The sequence below is a fragment of the Prionailurus bengalensis genome, chromosome E1 (assembly GCF_016509475.1).
Source record: "Prionailurus bengalensis isolate Pbe53 chromosome E1, Fcat_Pben_1.1_paternal_pri, whole genome shotgun sequence".
Taxonomy (NCBI): domain Eukaryota; kingdom Metazoa; phylum Chordata; class Mammalia; order Carnivora; family Felidae; genus Prionailurus; species Prionailurus bengalensis.
In genome coordinates, this window is record NC_057347.1 from 54949832 (window position 1) to 54968932 (window position 19101).

The following is a 19101-nucleotide window of genomic DNA, read 5'->3' on the forward strand; positions in this document are numbered from 1 at the left end:
TCCTAAGAGATGAACTCATAAACCAGAGTTGGGAGCATCCACTTTATGCATCCAGTCCCACCCAGAGGACACGATTTCCAACAAGCTCAGGTAATCGGGGAAGGTCCTTTCTGTGGAAGGGACACCGCTGTTCTAGAATTGGCAGTTACAGCCCCCTCTAGAAAATGCCTAACATGGCTAAGTTTTGTTGACGCTCCTTTGTAGATTTTTCTCAACTTCCTGACTACGTCCAAATACATTTTCCTACAAACCATAAACTCAGATTTGATTGTGACCCATCTTCCTCCAGCTCCCCATCTGAGCACCCAATACTTCCAAACCAATGTTGAAACACATTACAAAGGGGAGACTAGCCTCTCCTTCTAAAGTGATCTAATTAAAAAACTCTCAAGAAGAGGTACAATCGCTGTAGGCAATAGTGAGTCCTCCAATGTTCCCCGTCCTTCCCATTCAAGTCACACAAACTGGGTTTATACCCAGGCCAAAGTGTCAACGAAATACTGATTGTTCTGCCATCATCATAAAATCATTCAACTCCAGTTTGTAAACCCTAAGCTTTCTAAGTAGAAAATTTAACACCCTTAGCAAACATGTTACATAGAATTTCATAAAATCTGTTCTGAAAGTATCTGAATGATTGGCAGAGCTGTCCCTCCCTCACACTTGAATTTTGATTAGGCACTTATCTTCAAAAAATAAAAACTTAAAGCCAAGGTACAAGTGTGACACAAATCAGGGACATCTCTTTTCCTGGATCCCCACCATTAGAGAGAGAAGGGTACAGACAGGTTCCCTACTTCCAAAGAGGTTCCAATAGAAACCATAACTCAGGCTGGTATTTGCAGAGCTAACCTGTTTTCATCAAATCAGACGGATCCTATACCAAAGCTGTTGATTCTCCATTTTGCAAATGCTTTCTTTGCACCTTAAGGGAGAAAAGCTTTACACCCCCTGAATCTATTCTTCCCAAAGAAATGTCCCAATAGTTCAAATGAAGCCAGTGGTTATGCTCATCGTCTCAACGGTCTTACATTTTAAGATAGGAAACTGGATCCAAGATGACAAGCCTAAAGAACACAGTTGGGTAGTAGTGCAGCTAGACCTAAAAGCCAAGTCTTAATGCCCAATTTGGACATTTAATATAAATATAGCATGTTGGTCTGGAACCTTCTGCCTGAACGCCAAGAGCTTTCCTCTCTTCTGTCTGCTCAGATCCTCCTCCCCTTCCTTTGGAGTGCTCTTCTGTAGCCACCCACCATTGAGAAGCACCTTGATGGAGGAGAGGACTTAAAAACTTACATGTTACTGCCCAGCACAGAGAGTGGGTAGAAGAGTCTAAAATACATTACCTAATAAATATTTTATCATTTATCCGTATCCCTGTATTTTATTAGCACAGGTATCAGTTAACTATCTTTTTGGCATTTTGAACTCCTGCTATGACTGTAAACCTGTTCTCTTTTGAGAGAAGCCCACTTCTCTGGGCCTTCCAATAGTCTTTTAACTTTAGTGACTCATCGGTTCTTGGGCAACAGGATTTATAGTAAAGAAAAAAGCAACTGAACAGGTAGAACAGTGAAACGATCTCAAAAAGATGACACAGGACACGATGTTCCAAATTTGCACATTGTTTACTTTGAGCAACAGTCCAGGATTGTGAAGTACAACACACATGTTAAGGATGAGACTTCAGTTCATGGTCAAGCACCAGCATCATGCACACGGCTTCAAGTTATCTAAGAAGAGCACTGCCCCCTTGGGGTCTGTTCATGACGAAGACCCACTTCTGTGTGGCCACCGCCCTCGCTTGCTTTACCACTTGGAAATTTGTCAGTTTGAGTGCACATCGAAGCCTTCCTCTGCAAGACAGCAGCAGGCTTAGCTCATCAGCTAGTTGAGTTAGTATCTGGCTTATTTCTTAAGGTTCAAAAATTAAAAAGGCAGTTTTTGTTTTTGTTTTTTTGCTTTGCAGGCAGCAAGGCATGAGGCACAGACCTCTACTGTTCCATATGGCACAGGAAGATGCTTTTAGCAAAGGGCACGGACAAGGTAGGGCTACAATGAGTAGGTTTGGCATAAAGACAACCCTGTGTTTGGGGGCCTGAAGGAACATGCCTGTGGACTGTTTACTGGTCTGCCCAATCAAGGCTTGGTAAACCCAAGTAAAGCTGACAAGAAAAGGGTTTTAAAAACCTCAGTACAAAAGATCCTCTAACACATTTGGAACCAGATTATTCTTAAAAACACCATACTAAGTGTCACAAAACTTTCCCTCCAATCTACTACTAGAAAACACTCATGCCATGGCCTACAGACCCGGAGGAATCAGGACAGATAAAGAGAAACCTGTTCTTTAAAAAAAAAAAAAAAAAAGACAGCAGTACATAAAGTGCTTCTTTTTTAATGAAACAAATCCAAAAGATGTACAGTCAGGCTCAAGTTGTGCAGTTCACAAGCATGGAGAAAACAAACAAATAAAACGACAGAGTTCAAGAGAGTCAGAGCTAACCCAGGACGAGGCTGGACTTGCCGCCAGGGGGATTTCTTCGGGACGGCGCTGGGGCCGGGGCCACCGGGCTGGGCACGGGGGCAGCAGGCACGGGCTTCTCCTCGCTCTGCCCCAGGCTGGCCTGCAAATCTGTGTCCATGTTTTCTAGAAAAACAGAAGGAGTTCAGGCTTACTAAGCAACTATTTCTAGGAAAGATGGAGAGTCTTAAGATTTTTTTTTTTTTTTTGGAGGATGGTTTAAATCATACCTAGAGATATATAAGACAAGAATCATTCACCCATGTTACCACAACCCAAAACTAACCACTTAGTGTTTTGCCTTAATTGTCCCCAGGCCTTTTTCTGTGTGTGCTCATTTCTAAATTGTACAAATATATGAAGATGTAGTATTTTATTTTATTTATTTATTTTTTCAATGTTTATTTATTTTTGGGACAGAGAGAGACAGAGCATGAACGGGGGAGGGTCAGAGAGAGAGGGAGACACAGAATCGGAAACAGGCTCCAGGCTCTGAGCCATCAGCCCAGAGCCTGACGCGGGGCTCGAACTCATGGACCGTGAGATTGTGACCTGGCTGAAGTCGGACGCTTAACCGACTGCGCCACCCAGGCGCCCCGAAGATGTAGTATTTTAAATTAGAAGTCCACCTCCATGTGGGTCTCTTCTTCTGACTCCCAGAGGCCCTACTCGGAATTGTGTCCATTCTAGCCCCTCTGTATGCTTACTTATAAGTGTACTTTATTCCCAACAGATAATATATACTTCTGGGTTTTGTTGTTGTTGTACTGATTCCAACTTCCTTTTTTTATACTCGGAAATTTACCCATATTTATACACATGGTCATAATTTACCCTACTTAACTCCTTTATAGTATTTTATCACATGATTCAATATATTTGATATAATACAGTACTGCATTAGCTGTACTAGTCATGAAAACTGGAACCGGCCCAACCATTCCAAACAAAGTTGGAATGTATATAGACTGGCAAAGGTGCCCACGGGGAAACAAGGGCTACCATCTTCAATCTGAACAGACACTATGCATCGCCCTCCCTAGAGGAGGCTGTGCCACGTTCTACCCCCAACCCATGTCAGACTGTGCTGTCCGTACGCCTTTGCACATCCATCATTTGATAACCACCTCACTTTAAAATTTGCCAAACTGATGGGTGAAATATTATTTCATTCCTGTTTCATGTTACATTTCCATGATTACTAGGTGAGCCTGATTTCTTTTTCTAACCACAAAGATAACCCATAGTACCAACATCATTTATTAGAGTCTACCTTTCCCCTACTGATTAGTAATATCTCCATTAATTAGATCACTCCCATATATATTAACTAGGTACTTTCCATGTTAAAGGCTTCAGAATTAGTGTACTATTATCCAGCATCCTAGAGACTGCTTGATGATTCACTAATCTGTGAAATTCCCAACAAATATATATTCTTAATGAGGCATTTTCCAAAATATGGAAGTCTTTGTTCAAAGTCCAAAGTGACAGTAAAATGCCAGGTCTCAATTCAGTTGCATAATCTCACACCTGCTTTAGAATAAAATCTCTTAGGGCATCTGGGTGGCTCAGTCGGTCAAGCATCTGATTTTGGCCTAGGTCGTGATCTCACCGTTCCCAAGTTCAAGCCCCGCATTGCGCTCTGTGCTGACAGCTCAGAGCCTGGAGCCTGTTTCAGATTCTGTGTCTCCCTCTCTCTCTGCCCCTCCCCCAACTTGTGCTCTGTAGCTCTCAAAAATAAGTAAACATTTAAAAAAATTTTTAGAATAAAATTTCTTGGGGTGCCTGGGTGGCTGAGTTGGTTAAGTGCCCAGCTCTTGATCTCTGCTCAGGTCATGATCTCACAGTTCATGAGATCGAGCCCCGAGATGGGCTCTGTTTGCCCTGACAGCGTGAAGCCTGCTGGGATTCTCTCTCTCTGTCCCTCCCCTGCTTGGATGTATGCATGTACTATCTCTCTCAAAATAAATGCTAAAAAAAAAAAAAAAAAGAATTAAAATCTCTTCTCCTCAATCTCTCTCACACACACACAAAGGCAACTTTAGTGTAAGAAACCAAACACTAATTCATAAAACTTGGGAGAAAACTACCTTAAGGTTTAAAGACATTTATTCCCTCCTCCCCTAGATTAAGGTGTTCCAAAGCCCTGGAAGCAGTGAAACAGAAATACTGGTTATGATCTATACCATGTAAGAAATTCATATGGCCCTCATATTTGACACCGATGAAAAGTTCTAATTTTGAAAAAATGTACTTTAAGTTCCCCAAAGACTAACCATTAAAAGCTCATGTTCCTAAAAGCACCTGTACCAAGTTTTAGCGAACTGATACCGAGAAGTCCAAGGGGGAAGAAGTCTTCAATGAGAAACTCAACAAAATCTCAGAAATATGCTACTGCTGCTTTTGACATTTCCTTTTAAGAATTTTTATAACATTCTATAGAAGTAACATAACACATATGATGTTCTATAGTATTGAACTACAAGTAAAAATCAGTATGGAGCTTTCCAGAATGACAGCCCTCATGATAATTAACTTAAAGCTTGGTGAGAAAGGGTCACGCCTTAATTTCCTGTTGCTACATTCTTGTTTGCACGGGAAGCAGGATTAAATGCATCAACACTGAGGACCCAAGTCTTCTGATAAGTGTCCCGTGAATAACCTAGAAAAATATGTCCCATTTACCACAAATACAAACAAAACCCCAAAACCCATGATTTGAAATAATCCAAGATGGACAAATACGGGGCATGAGTTCCACTTGAGCCAGCCAGCCTATCAGTTCAAGCAATTTCATTGCTGCTACTAGGACTTGGCCTCACCGCTGCACAGGCTCTCACAGGTATCCATTGTCTGCCTGGATCAAGCAGTTATGAGTACTTCTAAAGGACAAAACATTACCTTGCAGCTCTACCGTGATCATTTATTTCCTACTGATTTTTGGATAAATCAAGCTCACGCCTACCATTCTTATATTTGTCTTTCATTATTTTTTTTAAAGTTTTTTTTGTTGTTATTGTTTTGTTTTGATTTTGAGAGAGAGCACGTGCATGATCAGGAGAGGGGAAGAGAGAGTGGGGGGAGAGGGAGAGAATCCCAACCAGGCTCCACACTCGCAGTGCAGAGCCTGACGCGGGGCTTGATTTGACAAACCATGAGATCATGACTGGAGCCAACATCAAGAGTCTGATGCTTAACAGACTGAGCCATCCAGGTATCCCCCATCTTTCATTATTAAAGGAACTGTTTTGTCTTTCACTAGATAACATGCCGAAAAAGAAAAAAAGCACATATGGAGGATAAACAACAGTAGGACTTAATTTAAATGCTCCTTTGTCAGGGCACCTGGGTGGCTCAGTCGGTTAAGCATCCAACTTTGGCTCAGGTCATGATCTCGCGGTTTTTGAGTTCAAGCCCCGCACTGGGCTCTGTGCTGACAGCTCAGAGCCTGGAGCCTGCTTCAGATTCTGTATCCCCTTCTCTCTCTGCCCCTCTCCCACTCATGCTCTGTCTCTTTCAAAAATAAACAAACATTAAAAAAATTTTTTTAATAAAAAAAAAAATAAATGCTCAAATTTGTCAGGGCACCTGGGTGGCTCAGTTGGTTAAGCTTTGGACTTCAGCTCAGGTCATGAGCTCGTGGTTTGTGAGTTCATGCCCTGTGTTGGGCTCTGTACTGACAGCTCAGAGCCTGCCTGAGATTCTTTCTCCCTCTCTCTCTGCCCCACACCCCCCCCAATAAATAAACATTTTTAATAAATAAATGCTCCTTTGTCTAGTCAGAAATGCTCCAGCCAAAAAGAACAGAGGCTAGTCTGTTACTATGTCCCCTTAGTCTGTAATGAAGTAATAAGTACAGGAACTGAGAGGCTTTAGAAACTTATACAGGATTGACTGAGAAAGCTTTTGCTTGTTGAATCTAATGACTGAAAAACGGGACTTTAAACAAACACTTCACCATAATACACATCTAATATACTCCTGACTTGTCTTTCTTCTTTGGCAAATCAACAAGGCACTGAACAGATACCTACGTCAGGATAAATGATAAAGTGGTTCATTACGAGGGTGAAAGAATCAGAACAGCAAGAGATGCAGCAGACTAACTTGCCTAAAGGCAGGAAAGACTTGTACCTAAATTCTGCGGACCTACTCCCTCTGCTGCAGATTTCCCACTGCTCCCTTTAGCCATCCCTAGGTTTAATTCTCTAAGAGAGAACGGCAATCTTCCTTATATCCAAACCAAATCTATCTTAAACCAAGCAGAATAGCTTGGCTTCGAAGTAAATTTGGCAACAGAATCGGGGTTGACCTCTACTCCCCCAGATGGATCTTGAATCATTGTGCCCCTTGTCATTTCATGACAATTTCATGAGTGTGCTACTCACCTGAAGAATCTGAAAAAAAAACCGAGCTGGGAAAGAATTACTAGTAGCACGTCAAGTGACACTTTTTTTTTTTTTTTTATAACTCCATCAAGGCCCTCTCATCCTTCTCCAGGCTTCCCAAATTCGTAACAATATCCATTGCCCAAAAGTAGTGACTAAGGATTAGCTAATTCTTGCTAAGTAAGGTCTGCTAGTGGAAGTATTTCAGAATATGAAAAGCAGCAGAACTGAAAAGACTTCAAGATTTTTTTTTTTTTTTTAAACTCCGGCAGAGTCTTTTCAGACAGAACACACTGGACATGAACAATAACTAATACATCTTCGATCCAGTGAGAAAGTGATTTGTTCATGGAGGAAGAACCCAGGTAACGCTCACAAAGGCCCAATAGACTCTCTTCCCACTGTGCCCATCAAGAAACGCTGTCTGTGGGGCACCTGGGTGGCTCAGTCGGTTAAGCATCAGACTTCGGCTCAGGTCATGATCTTGCAGTCTGTGAGTTCGAGCCCCGTCCGCGTCGGGCTCTGTGCTGACAGCTCAGAGCCTGGCGCCTGCTTTGGATTCTGTGTCTCCCTCTCTCTCTCTGCCCCTCCCCCGTTCAGGCTCTGTCTCTCTCTGTCTCAAAAATAAATAAATGTTAAAAAAATTTTGTTTTTAAAAGAAACGCTGTGTGAGAGGGCAGAAGAGGAGTCTGGCTCCTCAACACTTGTTTCACGGGAAGACTGTCTCACAAAATATAATGGTCTTCCTTCCGGACCAGAGGGCCTTCTGACTGCTGCATTTCACCGAGTCAACTTTCACCCGATTCCTGCTGCCCGACACACTTACGCCTTTCGTTACATGCAATAGTCATTCTCTGGCACTTGTTAAGGAAGTGCCAATAAATACTTCAAAGACTTAACATCATTAAAGAAATGATTATAGCTCATTTCCACATATAATTGGTAACACAGATGAAAATTTATATCTGCCTCCTAAATCATCAGCCACGAGATCACAGAGTTGCCGACGTCTTGCTAAATAAGCACCTCAGTGTAAAATCAAAGTTTGTAAATTAAATGCTGTGTGCCAAGCTTGAAATGCCAGAGCCTTTTACTAAAAAGCTCTCATTAACAGGAACACCCACCAGCCCAACTACTGCACACATATCTGTGAAGGACTCTCCATTTTTCTTTTCTTGTGCATTCCCAGCCTTGCTCTCACTGCGGCGGACGCACATGTGGCCATGTTTGCTAACTTCCCAGTTTTGTGTTTCTTTGCTCTCCACCCAGGGTATGCTGTGCTGGCCCTTGGGGCAAAGCCAGGTTTCACTCCCCAAGACACTATTTCAAGAAAAATTCCGCTCTATTCTAAAACCATTTACAGAACCAGAAATGTGTACTTCAGAAGGACTCACCATGAATGTCGCCTTCTCCCTGGAAAAGAAAAGAAAGTTTTACTTCAGATTTTAATTTTGTAACAAATAAAGCAGTCACAGTTCTGAGAGGCTACTATTTGAAACCAAACGTGGAAGTTCATTTTGATGCAGTCAAGTTCAGGGTCAGGCCACAACACAATTACATTACAACCTTTATACTGACTTTGGGACAATGCTATACAAAACTGCTGCATGACAAATTGCCCCAGTGCCAGCAATACTCAACACACCAAAAAAACCTTAACATTTACACCGATGGCCTAATATCAATTAGCATTTCAGAGGATCTTTTATCAGAATGTGAAACTGGTAAGTTTATTTTTCCATGCTCCTTTTCCTTTTTCCTTATCTAGCTGTTGAGGGGCCTCTATAAATTCCAAAGTCCATTAAGAGGGTTCCACACTGGGACGGCTGACACCACTGTGTGCTCAGAGGGCCCTACTTAGGAGGCCACCCTACCAGGCTTCCAGACACCTGCCTGGGGACATTGGGATCATGTTCCTCTGCAGACAACTGATGATAACACCCAGGCTGCAGTCTCCTCGAGTTCAGCTCAGAACAACTGGGCAACGTTCGTCAGGTCTTTGACCTCACACACACTACTATATACCACTTAGGTAGGAAGTGTGATCCAGAAGTTCCCAAAATCGATAGTGAAAAGAGAGAGACTGATCCAACTGGTAGAAGAGGCATGTGAACCAACCCAGATCATGTCACTTCAGTTTTCTGACTTTTCTCTTTATGGATCTTCCAGCACCAGTATGGCCTCAGGCCCTTCCCTAGTCACCTCTATGTAAGGCTCTAGTGACAGAACTGAAGCTCTTATTACAATAGGAAGGAAGTCAATTTCCAAACCGGATTAACCTCAAAGCCTTTCTTTCCCCCCCAACCCTGTGTTGTCACACTGACCTTCAGATCTAAGAAGTCTCCAGAGTTTGCTTCAGAAGAGTTCCTTCTCTGGGGTCCAGATGACTCAGAATCCTCTCTGCCACCACTAGACTTGGCACCTGAATTAAAACATACTTTCTTTAGGACTATGACAGAAAGACTGAAAGCAAAACACTTCTTTTGTGAATGATGTTCATGTTAGTCTTGTATCAAAAAATGAGCGAACAGGTTAAGTGAGAGCTTAAAAATTCTACAGAGGAACCAAATAGCCCAATTTGACTTCAATCCCTATTCTGACCCCTCTCCCAGGCTTTCCTCCAGTGACAAGACTTAACTGTTGTTGATCTCATTATGGTTGGGCTAGATTTTGCTCCTCAGCACAAAACCAACTGTAGTTATTCATGCTGGGTCTGTACCTTTGATCAGTGGTCACACATATAAGCAGTACCTGCTGACTTGGCCCATGAAGGGGGGTTTTCCTCAGGTGTCCCAAAGATGCTAGAGGCCATTTTGTTCCTCCTCACGGGTTGTTCTGTTGGTTCATCAAAGCCTAATGAAAAATTGGATCCACCACCTGGAGGCCGCAAAACCCTTGGGAGTAATGGCAAAAAACATCCATTTCAGATCATGCCAAAACATTTCTCAGCATAAATGTTTTCAAACACCTTTCAAATTCATTTCCCTCACCCATTCATTCCTCCTACCCACCCACCCACCCAACCCCCTCCAAGAGAGAGCTGCTAATGGGAAAAGGGAACTGATTCTGTTGTGGTATAAAGTCAACACTGGATCACATCAGTCAGAATGCCTAGTAGCAGACAGACAAGAAGTAAGTGTTGACAAGGATGTGGAGAGAAAGGAACCCTTGTGCACTGCTGGTGGGAATGTAAACTGGTGCAGCCACTGTGGAAAACAGTATGGAGTTTCCCGAAAAAATTAATAATCAAAATCCCATATGATCCAGTAATGCTACTTTTGGATATCTACCCAAAGAAAACAAAAACACTAATTTGAAAAGATATATACACCCCTACATTTACTGCGGCCTTATTCACAATAGCCAAGATATGGAAGCAACCTACCTGTCAACTGATAGATGAATGGATAAAGAAAATGGATATTACTCAGCTCAGCCATAAAAAAGAATGAAACCCTGCCATTTCAGACAACATGGTCGGATGTACAGGGTATGATGCTAAATGGAATAAGTCAGACAGAAACAGTCAAATACTACATGATTTCACTTATATGTGGAACCTAAAAAACCAAATGAACAAACAAAAAAAACAGAAATGGGGCACCTGGGTATGTGTTGACTTCAGCTCAGGTCATGATCTCACAGTTTGTGAGTGTGAGCCCTGAATCGGGCTCTGTGCTGACAGCACAGAGCCTGCTTTGGCTTCTCTGTCTCCCTCTCTCTCTGCCCCTCCCCCACATGCACGCACTCCCGCTCATTCTCTCTCTCTCAAAAATAAACAAAACATTAAAAAACAAAACCAGAAACAATCACAAACACAGAGAAAAACCTGGTGGATGCCAGAAGGGAGACAGGTAGGAAGGTGGGTGAACCAGGTAAAGGGGATTAAGAAATACAGATTTCCAGTTATAAAATAAATGCATCATGGGGCTGAAAAGTACAGCATGGGGAATACAGTCAAGAATATAATAAATTTGTATGAGGACTGCATTTATCGTGGTTAGCATTTCATAAATGTATAGAATTGTCGAATCACTATGTTGTACACCTGAGACTAATAGATTATTCTCAATTAAAAAACTGAAAAGTTTTAAAAAATTCAACACTGGATGTTAAGATACAAAATGCTGTTTTATAATATTTGTAGTAAGGACTTCCGACATGAAGACAGCTGAAAAAGCCTGAAAGTTATCACAAATAACAGCCTGGCTGACGTCCCCTTTTAGATAATAGCAAAAGACCTAACAGACCTTGCCTAATAGGATCAGCTGGATGTATTTGCAAAAAAGTTTAGAAGCATATCTTGTTATTTATTCAGAAAGCATTTCCATTTTTATTTTCAACAAAATTAAAAATGGAAGATTATACATATAAAAGTTAAGTTGACCAATTTAGAAGCCCATGGAGAGCGATACTAGTCTCTTCCTATCTAGGCATCGCCAGCGAGCCCCATTTATACACTTGCACCACAGTATTCTCACTAGTAAACATGAACAATTAGCCACAAGGAGGAAGTTCGTATGAGAAACTGGTGTTAAGATTCACAGAATGTTCGATAACCAGGCACCTTTGGACTCTATAGCTTTCGGTTCAGCAAGGAAACCCAGCACTTGTCCATTTCCAAAGCTTCCTGCTTGGCTTGACCAACGTGTCCCATCCCTGGAAGAACTCAATTTAACGTGTCCTGTCACTGCTCAAAACATAGAAAATGGAGATGGTTTTATGGAAGGAAAGATTTTCTAACTACGGATTCAATTCTATTACTGGAGACAGGAGTAGTCTGGTTTTCTATTTCTTCTTAAGTCAGTTTGAAAAATATTTTTCTAGGAGGATGTCCATTTTATTCAAGTTTCCAAATAAAGAACAGTTGTCATTTGCAAACACAGCTCCTTATATTAGAAAAGAAAAGGAAACATATGGGAAGAGGGGGGAAAAAAAAGAAAAGAGGGAAACAAACCACAAGAGACTCTTAGTGATAGAGAACTATGGGTTGACAGAGGGAGGTGGGTGGGACGATGGGCTACATGGATGCTGGGTACTAAGGAGGACACTTGTGATGAGCACTGGGTGTTGTATGTAAGTGTTGAATCAATGACTTCTGAAACCAATACCACACTGCACGTCAACTAAAATTTAAACTTTTTAAAACAGTGAAAAAGATAAAAATACATTTTAAAAATAAGAAAAGGAAAAATTAAACACTTACAGCATAAATGCCTTCCTAAGTGCCCCTCTAAAGGCATTCCAAGTTTTGTTTTTTTAACTATTGTTCCACTCTAAATATTTTCTCCTTCCCATTATTTTCTTCTTTGACCCATACATTATTTAGAAGTACATGTATCAGTTTCCAAACACAGGGGTCTTTCTGGTTTATTAATTTCTAGTTTTTAACTACAACACAGACAACAGTCTGTATGATACGAATCCTTTGAAATGTGATGAGATGTGATTTATGGCCTAATATGTACTCAATTCTATAAATCTATATATTCTTAAAAAGAATGTGTATTTGTTAATGTTCTATATGTCTACTAGGATCAAGCTTGCTAATGAGTTGTTCAAATCTGATTTTTAAGTATGTTAAAAAAAATTTTTTTTAATGTATTTTTGAGAGAAAGACAGCGCGAGTGGGGGAGGGGCAGAGAGCGGGAGACACAGAATCACAAACAGGCTCCAGGCTCTGAGCTGTGAGCAGAGCCCGACACGGAGCTCGAACTCACGGACCTTGAGATCAAGACCTGAGCTGAAGTCAGACACTTAACTGACTGAGCCACCCAGGCTCCCCTAAGTATGTTTTATCACTTAATGAGTGAATCCATTAACAATTCCTACCACAATGAAGAGTTTGCCAGTTTCTCCTCAGAATTCTGTCAAGATAAGAGTTCTCTCTCAGAATGACTGCCACTGGAGTAAATGTTAGGTCAGTGGGAAAAACTGCATTGGGCTGACTAATCATTTTGATAAAACAAAACATATCCCTCACTCATTTTATTTACCAAAGTAAGTTCCAGCTAGGCAAAATCAATTTATGTATTTTTTTTTTAAGTTTATTTATTTATTTTGAGAGAGAAGAGGGTAGGGGAGAGGAGGGGCAGAGAGAAAGGGAGAGAGAGAGAATCCCAAGCGGGCTCCGTGTGGTCAGCACAGAGCCCCCACATGGGGCTTGAACCCACGAACCATGAGATCATGACCTGAGCTGAAATCAAGAGTCGGATGTCTAACTGACTGAGCCACCCAAGCACCCTCTTTTACTTATTTTTTGAAAGCATTTCATATACTAGTGATGTTATCCTTTGTTGATTATGTGTATTTTTGCCAAGTTTAATTCGTCCATCTTTTCACAGTTTCTGGCTTTCATCTTGTACTTAGAAATAAAGCCCTTTTCTTCAAGACTAGGACCACATTTGTACAAACTTTTGTTTGTACAAAATTTTTTTTTTAATATTTATTTTTGGCAGAGAGAGTGCATGCGAGCGAGCACGCACACTCACCAGTGGGAGAAGGGCAGAAGAGAGGGAGACAGAGGATCTCAACCAGGATCTGCGCTGACAGCAGAGAGCCTGATTCAGGTTCCCATTCGCGAACCGTGAGATCATGACCTGAGCTGAAGTCAGACGCTTAACAGACTGAGCCACCCAGGTGTCCCTGTACAAACTTTCTAAAGGACATTTTGATAATATGTGTCAACTGTTTGCTTTTTATATGAACCATCATTTCTACTTCCAGAAATTGCCCTAATTAGATAACCAGATATATATACAAGGATACTCCTTTAAAAATGTTCATCTACAAATAAATTTGGGAATACCCTAACTGTCCATTAACAAAGGCTTAATTATCAAAGCATGTCCACACAACAGAAAGCTGTACACATTAGGGTGAGAGTTACCTTCATTAGTGGATATGAAAAGTTACCCAAAACACAGTGAATGAAAAACGCTGGAAGACAAACATAAGCCCAATGACGTGTTACATAAAATGACGTGTACAGAGATAAATTTATCTGGTTGTGTGATCTTAGATAAACTGCTTGACTTTTGTTTTGCTTTTCTCTTCCAATGTTCTTTTGTTGCTGTTTTTGTTTTAAAAGAGAGAGCAGTTTTTTAGAGGAAAGGGGCAGAGAAAGAGGGAAAAAGAGAATCTTAAGCAGGCTCCATGCTCAGCACGGAGCCTAACATGCACTTAATCCCACAACCCTGAGATCATGACCTGAGGTGAAATTAAGAGTCAGATGCTCAACCAACTGAGCCACCCAGTGGCCCCTGCTTTTATCTTCTACCAAAAGAGGTTAGTAGTAATTGCCTCATAAGACTATTCTAAGAATATCCAATATACTGTGCTTAGAAGGCAGCAGTCGTAGCTATTAGCATCACAACTAGACATAAAGGCCTGAGAAGTACCCACACCACAATGGCATCCAGGGTTTGTGCTCTCAGATAGGATTTCAGGTGAATTTCAATGTCCTTTTTTATACTTCATATTTTTCTGTATTGCCACTCATCTAAAATTCTTTCAAAGACTCCTTCTGGGTTCTAGAATTCCCTGACAACCTTTTTTTCTTTTTTTTAACTTTATTTTTTTAACATTTATTCATTTTTTTTTTAGCGAGAATGAGAGAGAGAGAGAGAGAGAGAGAGAGAGAGAGAGAGACAGAATCCGAAGCAAGCTCCAGGCTCTGAGCTGTCAGCACAGTGCCTGATGTGGGGCTCGAACCCACCAACCGTGAGATTGTGACCTGAGCGGAAGTCCAAGCTCCCCTCCCTGACAATCTTTCTTTTGACAGTACTAATTTTCCTACTGGCCACTGCATGTGATCATTTGTGGACATCCGTGTCCCCTTGGATCTTTCAGCAGAAATCGTGGCTCCTCTGCTGACACCCTGGCCTGGACTCCCTAACACTGCCTCTTCTTCCCGTGTGGCCACTACCCACAAGCCAGCAGAGATGCAAGGTAACGTGACAAACTATCAACATGGCCTCTCAACCGTATCTAGTTCTTACCATCTTCACCAATCCAGTCATTTTCTCACTGTTCTCCAGAACAGTTCTGGTTTATCTCCACTTTGGGGTATTTACTCCCATCTTTACTCCTGCCTAGAGCACTCTCCACCCTTTCCTCAAGCATCCCTCAAAACCGGGCCCATCTCTTAAACCTCAACCTCCTCCATAAAGCAGACTAGTAGAGCTCTCCATAGGCTCAAAGAATACCAGGTAGAACCCGGAGGAAAGGACGGCTTCTGGTGTGAAGTGCCCAAGAGTAAATATTTTTGGCCTGTGGATCATGCAGTATTTTGTAACTATTGGGGTCTGTCATGTGGCACAGAGGCAGCCACAGACAACATGCAGACAAACGAGTGCAGCTATTTTCCAATAAAACTTTATTTACAGACACTGCAATCTGACTTTCCTATAATTTCCACAAGTCATGAAATGAATCTTTTTTTTGCAACCATTTATAAATGTAAAAATCAGGTACCCGCTGCGTTTAGCCCTTGGGTGGTTGTTTGCTGGGCTCTGTTCTGTCTAGTTCAACAGCCTCATTTTAAAGAGCGCAAAGTCTGGGGCGCCTGGGTGGCTCAGTCAGTTGAGTGTCTGACTCCGGCTCAGGTCATGATCTCATGGTTGGTGGGTTCGAGCCCCACATCGGGCTCTGTGCTGACAGCTCAGAGCCTGGAGCCTGTTTCAGATTCTGTGTCTCCCTCTCTTTCTGTCCCTCCCCCACTCTCACTTTGTCTCACTCTGTCTCTCAAAAATAAATAAATGTAAAAAAAAAAAAAAAAAAAAAATTTAAAGAGCGCAAAGTCAAGCCCCGAGAGCCTCTGAAGAAATTGTCCAACATTAGTTAACTGACAGTGACGAGGACCAGAACCCAAATCCTCAGTCTCTGGCCAGCACAGAAGTGCTCAACGTGCTAAAATACAGGAGGCACAGAAGGCCATTTTCTCTTTCATTTTCCTACACACCTATGTACCGGTGCTTTGATTAGTTTCCATGTTTTCCAATCTTAGAGTGTCTTCTATTTCTTCTGTAGGTCCTCTAGCGTCCTCCCCTGGATCACAGATTTGTGTGTGTCCACAGTATAATTCAATACAGAAACTGCACTAAATAAAAATGTCATTATTTTCCCCCTCGGGCGGGGAGGTGGTGGGGGAGGGGAGGTTGGGGAGACCCATTGTGGTTTTGGTAACATGTAAAATATTTATAACTCTATTTTTTTTTCAAGTTTTAGATATTAAATATCCACTTGGATTAATTTCATTATATGAATTAAGATAAGTGTATTCAGGCATACATTATATAAAGTTGATAATTTTAGGTTTGCTTAATTAAATGGTTTAAATCATAATTAAAGGTGTATTATAAATTCTTAATAGGCTTTCTCTCATGTTAAAGTTTGAAGCAACCAGGTTTTTATCCCTTGTTTGTACCCAAATCAATAAAGAGTCAATAAAATCAAAATTCACTTGTTCCCTTGAGATTAGAATGATTTTTTTTTTTTCCTTTATCATCGTAATTAAACCCTCATGAATTAGCCAGATGAAAACCTCCAGAACCCTAATGGTCTGGGAAGTATTTTTTGGCCTTAAAAAAAGAAAAAAAGACACTAGTGCCCAAACACCGGCTTAAAAAGAAAGTCAAAGCTCTGCGCACCCAACTTTTTAAAGGTCTGTGTTCCTCTTGCAAGAGCAGGTAATACCTACTCCGATGACGTCAGTGTTGTAAAGCCCGTTTGTAACAGTGAGACATCCCCAAACAAAGGATTTGGATCATAAGACAGAAATTATTCCAATTTTATTTTTTAAGTTTCTCCTATTCTTTCTGAACCACACAGGGTAACTAAACCAGGATTACCTACTTGAGACTCACCAAAAATGGACCCATGTACCACGGATAACAATTAAAAAAAACAAAAATCACTTTTTCTTTCTTCTTTCTCTAGATGCCAGAGTCCCCATGTGATCTTTGCAGATCATCCCGTCCCAGACTAAATTTACAATGTGCTTATGGAGCCAGAAGAATGTTACTGCAGAAACAACTGAAGGAAAATTAGGTGAGATTACAGAGGAAGTAAAGGTAGGAAGTAAATAAAAGGACAAAGCTCCAGTCCTAGGATCACGATACTGGAGGGAAATTGATGACAAAAGGTGAATGAAAGCATTTATTCTGCAGAACCCAAAACCATTTGGTCTCACATTTCGAATATCCATATCAAAAAACTAGCATGAGGATTCCTTTGACCTGGTTACTGAAATTTTTTATGAAGCACTAAACTACACTCAACCCCAAAAGATGAAACCTGATTTTTTTTACATAATGTATAAATTTTCACGTTCCAGTCACTACAGTTTGACCAGCAGAAAGTTGACCGCATGGCACAAAAAGAAAGGTTCGGCGTGTTCCAGTGTCCTCGGCAAAAAAAATGATCTCATTGCAAGAATGACAACAGAAGAGGGAGTGACCAGTATTTTTGTAGGTCTATCCTCCTCAAGGTCCCCAACCTTCCAGGACCCACTAATTTATTTTAAATCTTTCCCACTTTCCCACATTGTATAAGGGAAAGGAATGAGTTGAAAACGGGTGTCATTTCCAACCTGCCGCCTAAGCCTGGCTGCTGAGGCCAGCTTTTTGTCCCCAAGTTCTCCAACCCCTGTGAGGCACTGCTATTTCACGGCTGTCTTCTTAGCCCCACAAAATGGCTCCCTTTGTGCCACTTGCCCAGGACCCCCAGGCTGGCCGCACACGACTGCAGGTCGTGATCAATGAAGAATAGATGCCTAGAAAAAGTGAAACCTAAGCTTCCTACAAGCCCTGAGCAGGATCCCAGAGATGCCTGTATCCCGTCTTAAAAGAGAACAGTGTGCAATTAGCCGAGACAATGTGGACACCTTCCGCCGGTTCCAAACCCTTCCACCAAGTCAGGCAAGGGCTTGGAAAAGGATCCCAGTGCAAACACCCAGTGCCCTCATCCCCTAATGCAGTAGCGACTGTGGCCAGAAAGGCCCCGGCATCCCAGGTGCAGATAGTACGGAAGAGACAATGGATGTCTCCGGCCCCGCCCAAGAACAGGAAACCTCCTCCTGCTAGGGAACCCGGGCCAGGGAAGAACTCGTTTGACAAACGTCAAAAGGGGGAGGGAAAGAGGTGGGATGCAAAGGCCGAGGTCCGAAGGTTTGAGCGCAGAAAACCCACTCGGACAGGCTCGCCCCCCTTTTGCGTTCGGAGGTGGGCGCGGGAGGGGAAGGAGCAGGGGTCTTTCCTTTGTTAGCAGAGGAGAAGCACTTCGCAGAGGGCTGACGGTTGGGTCCCGGACGGGCGTGGGGGTCGCGATGACCAGCCCCGCCCGACCACAAATGCCACCTGCCGGGCGGGCCCCAGTGGATAAGGGCCCGCAAGACTCAATCGCTGCGGCCGAAGGGGGTGGCCACCGGGGGGGGGGGGGGGGACCGTCACCTGCCCGGGGCCAGAGGCAAGAGCGCGTGGCCAGAGGTGGGACAATGGGGCCTGACCGGGACGCCCCGGGGGCTGCCCCGGCACATGGGGGCCAAGACCACCGCCCTGGGGCCGGTCAGCCGCACCGCAAAGGGAAGGAAACGAACCCTGTCCGCTTGGCCTGACTACCGAAAGCCCGCAGCACTGCGAGGACCAGCGGCCCCGGCCCTCCCCGACCGACCCCTCGCTCCGGGGGAGGAATGAATGGGAGAGAAGCGGGAGTCGGGCGGGGCCGGCGCGACGGGCTCGCCCGACGGCACAAAGACGGAGCAGACGGCCGAGCCCCGCCGCCCGGCCGGGCACGAGCGCGACAGCCAGGGCACGTCACCGCCAACGACCCGCCGCCCTGCCCCCGTGGCCCCGCCGGACGGCGGCCTTCCCTGCCCTCGAGCCCCGCGCCGAGCGGGGGCGTCCCCGCAGCCTCACCGGGAGCTATTCCTGCTGTTGGGGTCGACTCCCTTGAAGGTGGTGGTGGTGGTCATGGTGCCGAGGAGCGAGGTAGGCTGGCGTGGGAGCAGAGTGCTGAGGGTCGGGTCCGAGGGGCGCAGAGCAGCTCCGCACCGCAACGCCAGCAACCGCTGCAGGAGCCTCCGCCACCGCCTGCCTCACCGGCCGCAGTTTTTATAAGGCTCAAAAGAACCCGCCCCCACCGTGCCTGTATTGGCCAATTCAAATAGCTCTTTCGTTCCTATTG

The 19101-nt window shown here is 43.3% G+C and overlaps 1 protein-coding gene across 1 annotated transcript; it reads right to left on the minus strand.

Moving 5' to 3' along the window:
• Window positions 1–1612: 1612 nt before the first annotated feature.
• On the minus strand, window positions 1613–19023 carry JPT1 (Jupiter microtubule associated homolog 1). The gene is made up of 5 exons (XM_043585241.1): window positions 18834–19023; window positions 9670–9812; window positions 9243–9340; window positions 8313–8331; window positions 1613–2653 (listed from the first exon to the last, which is right to left on the minus strand). The coding sequence occupies exons 1-5, from the start codon at window positions 18887–18889 to the stop codon at window positions 2505–2507; spliced, it is 465 nt and encodes a 154-aa protein (XP_043441176.1). The 5' UTR covers window positions 18890–19023; the 3' UTR covers window positions 1613–2504.
• Between the last annotated feature and the right edge of the window lie 78 nt (window positions 19024–19101).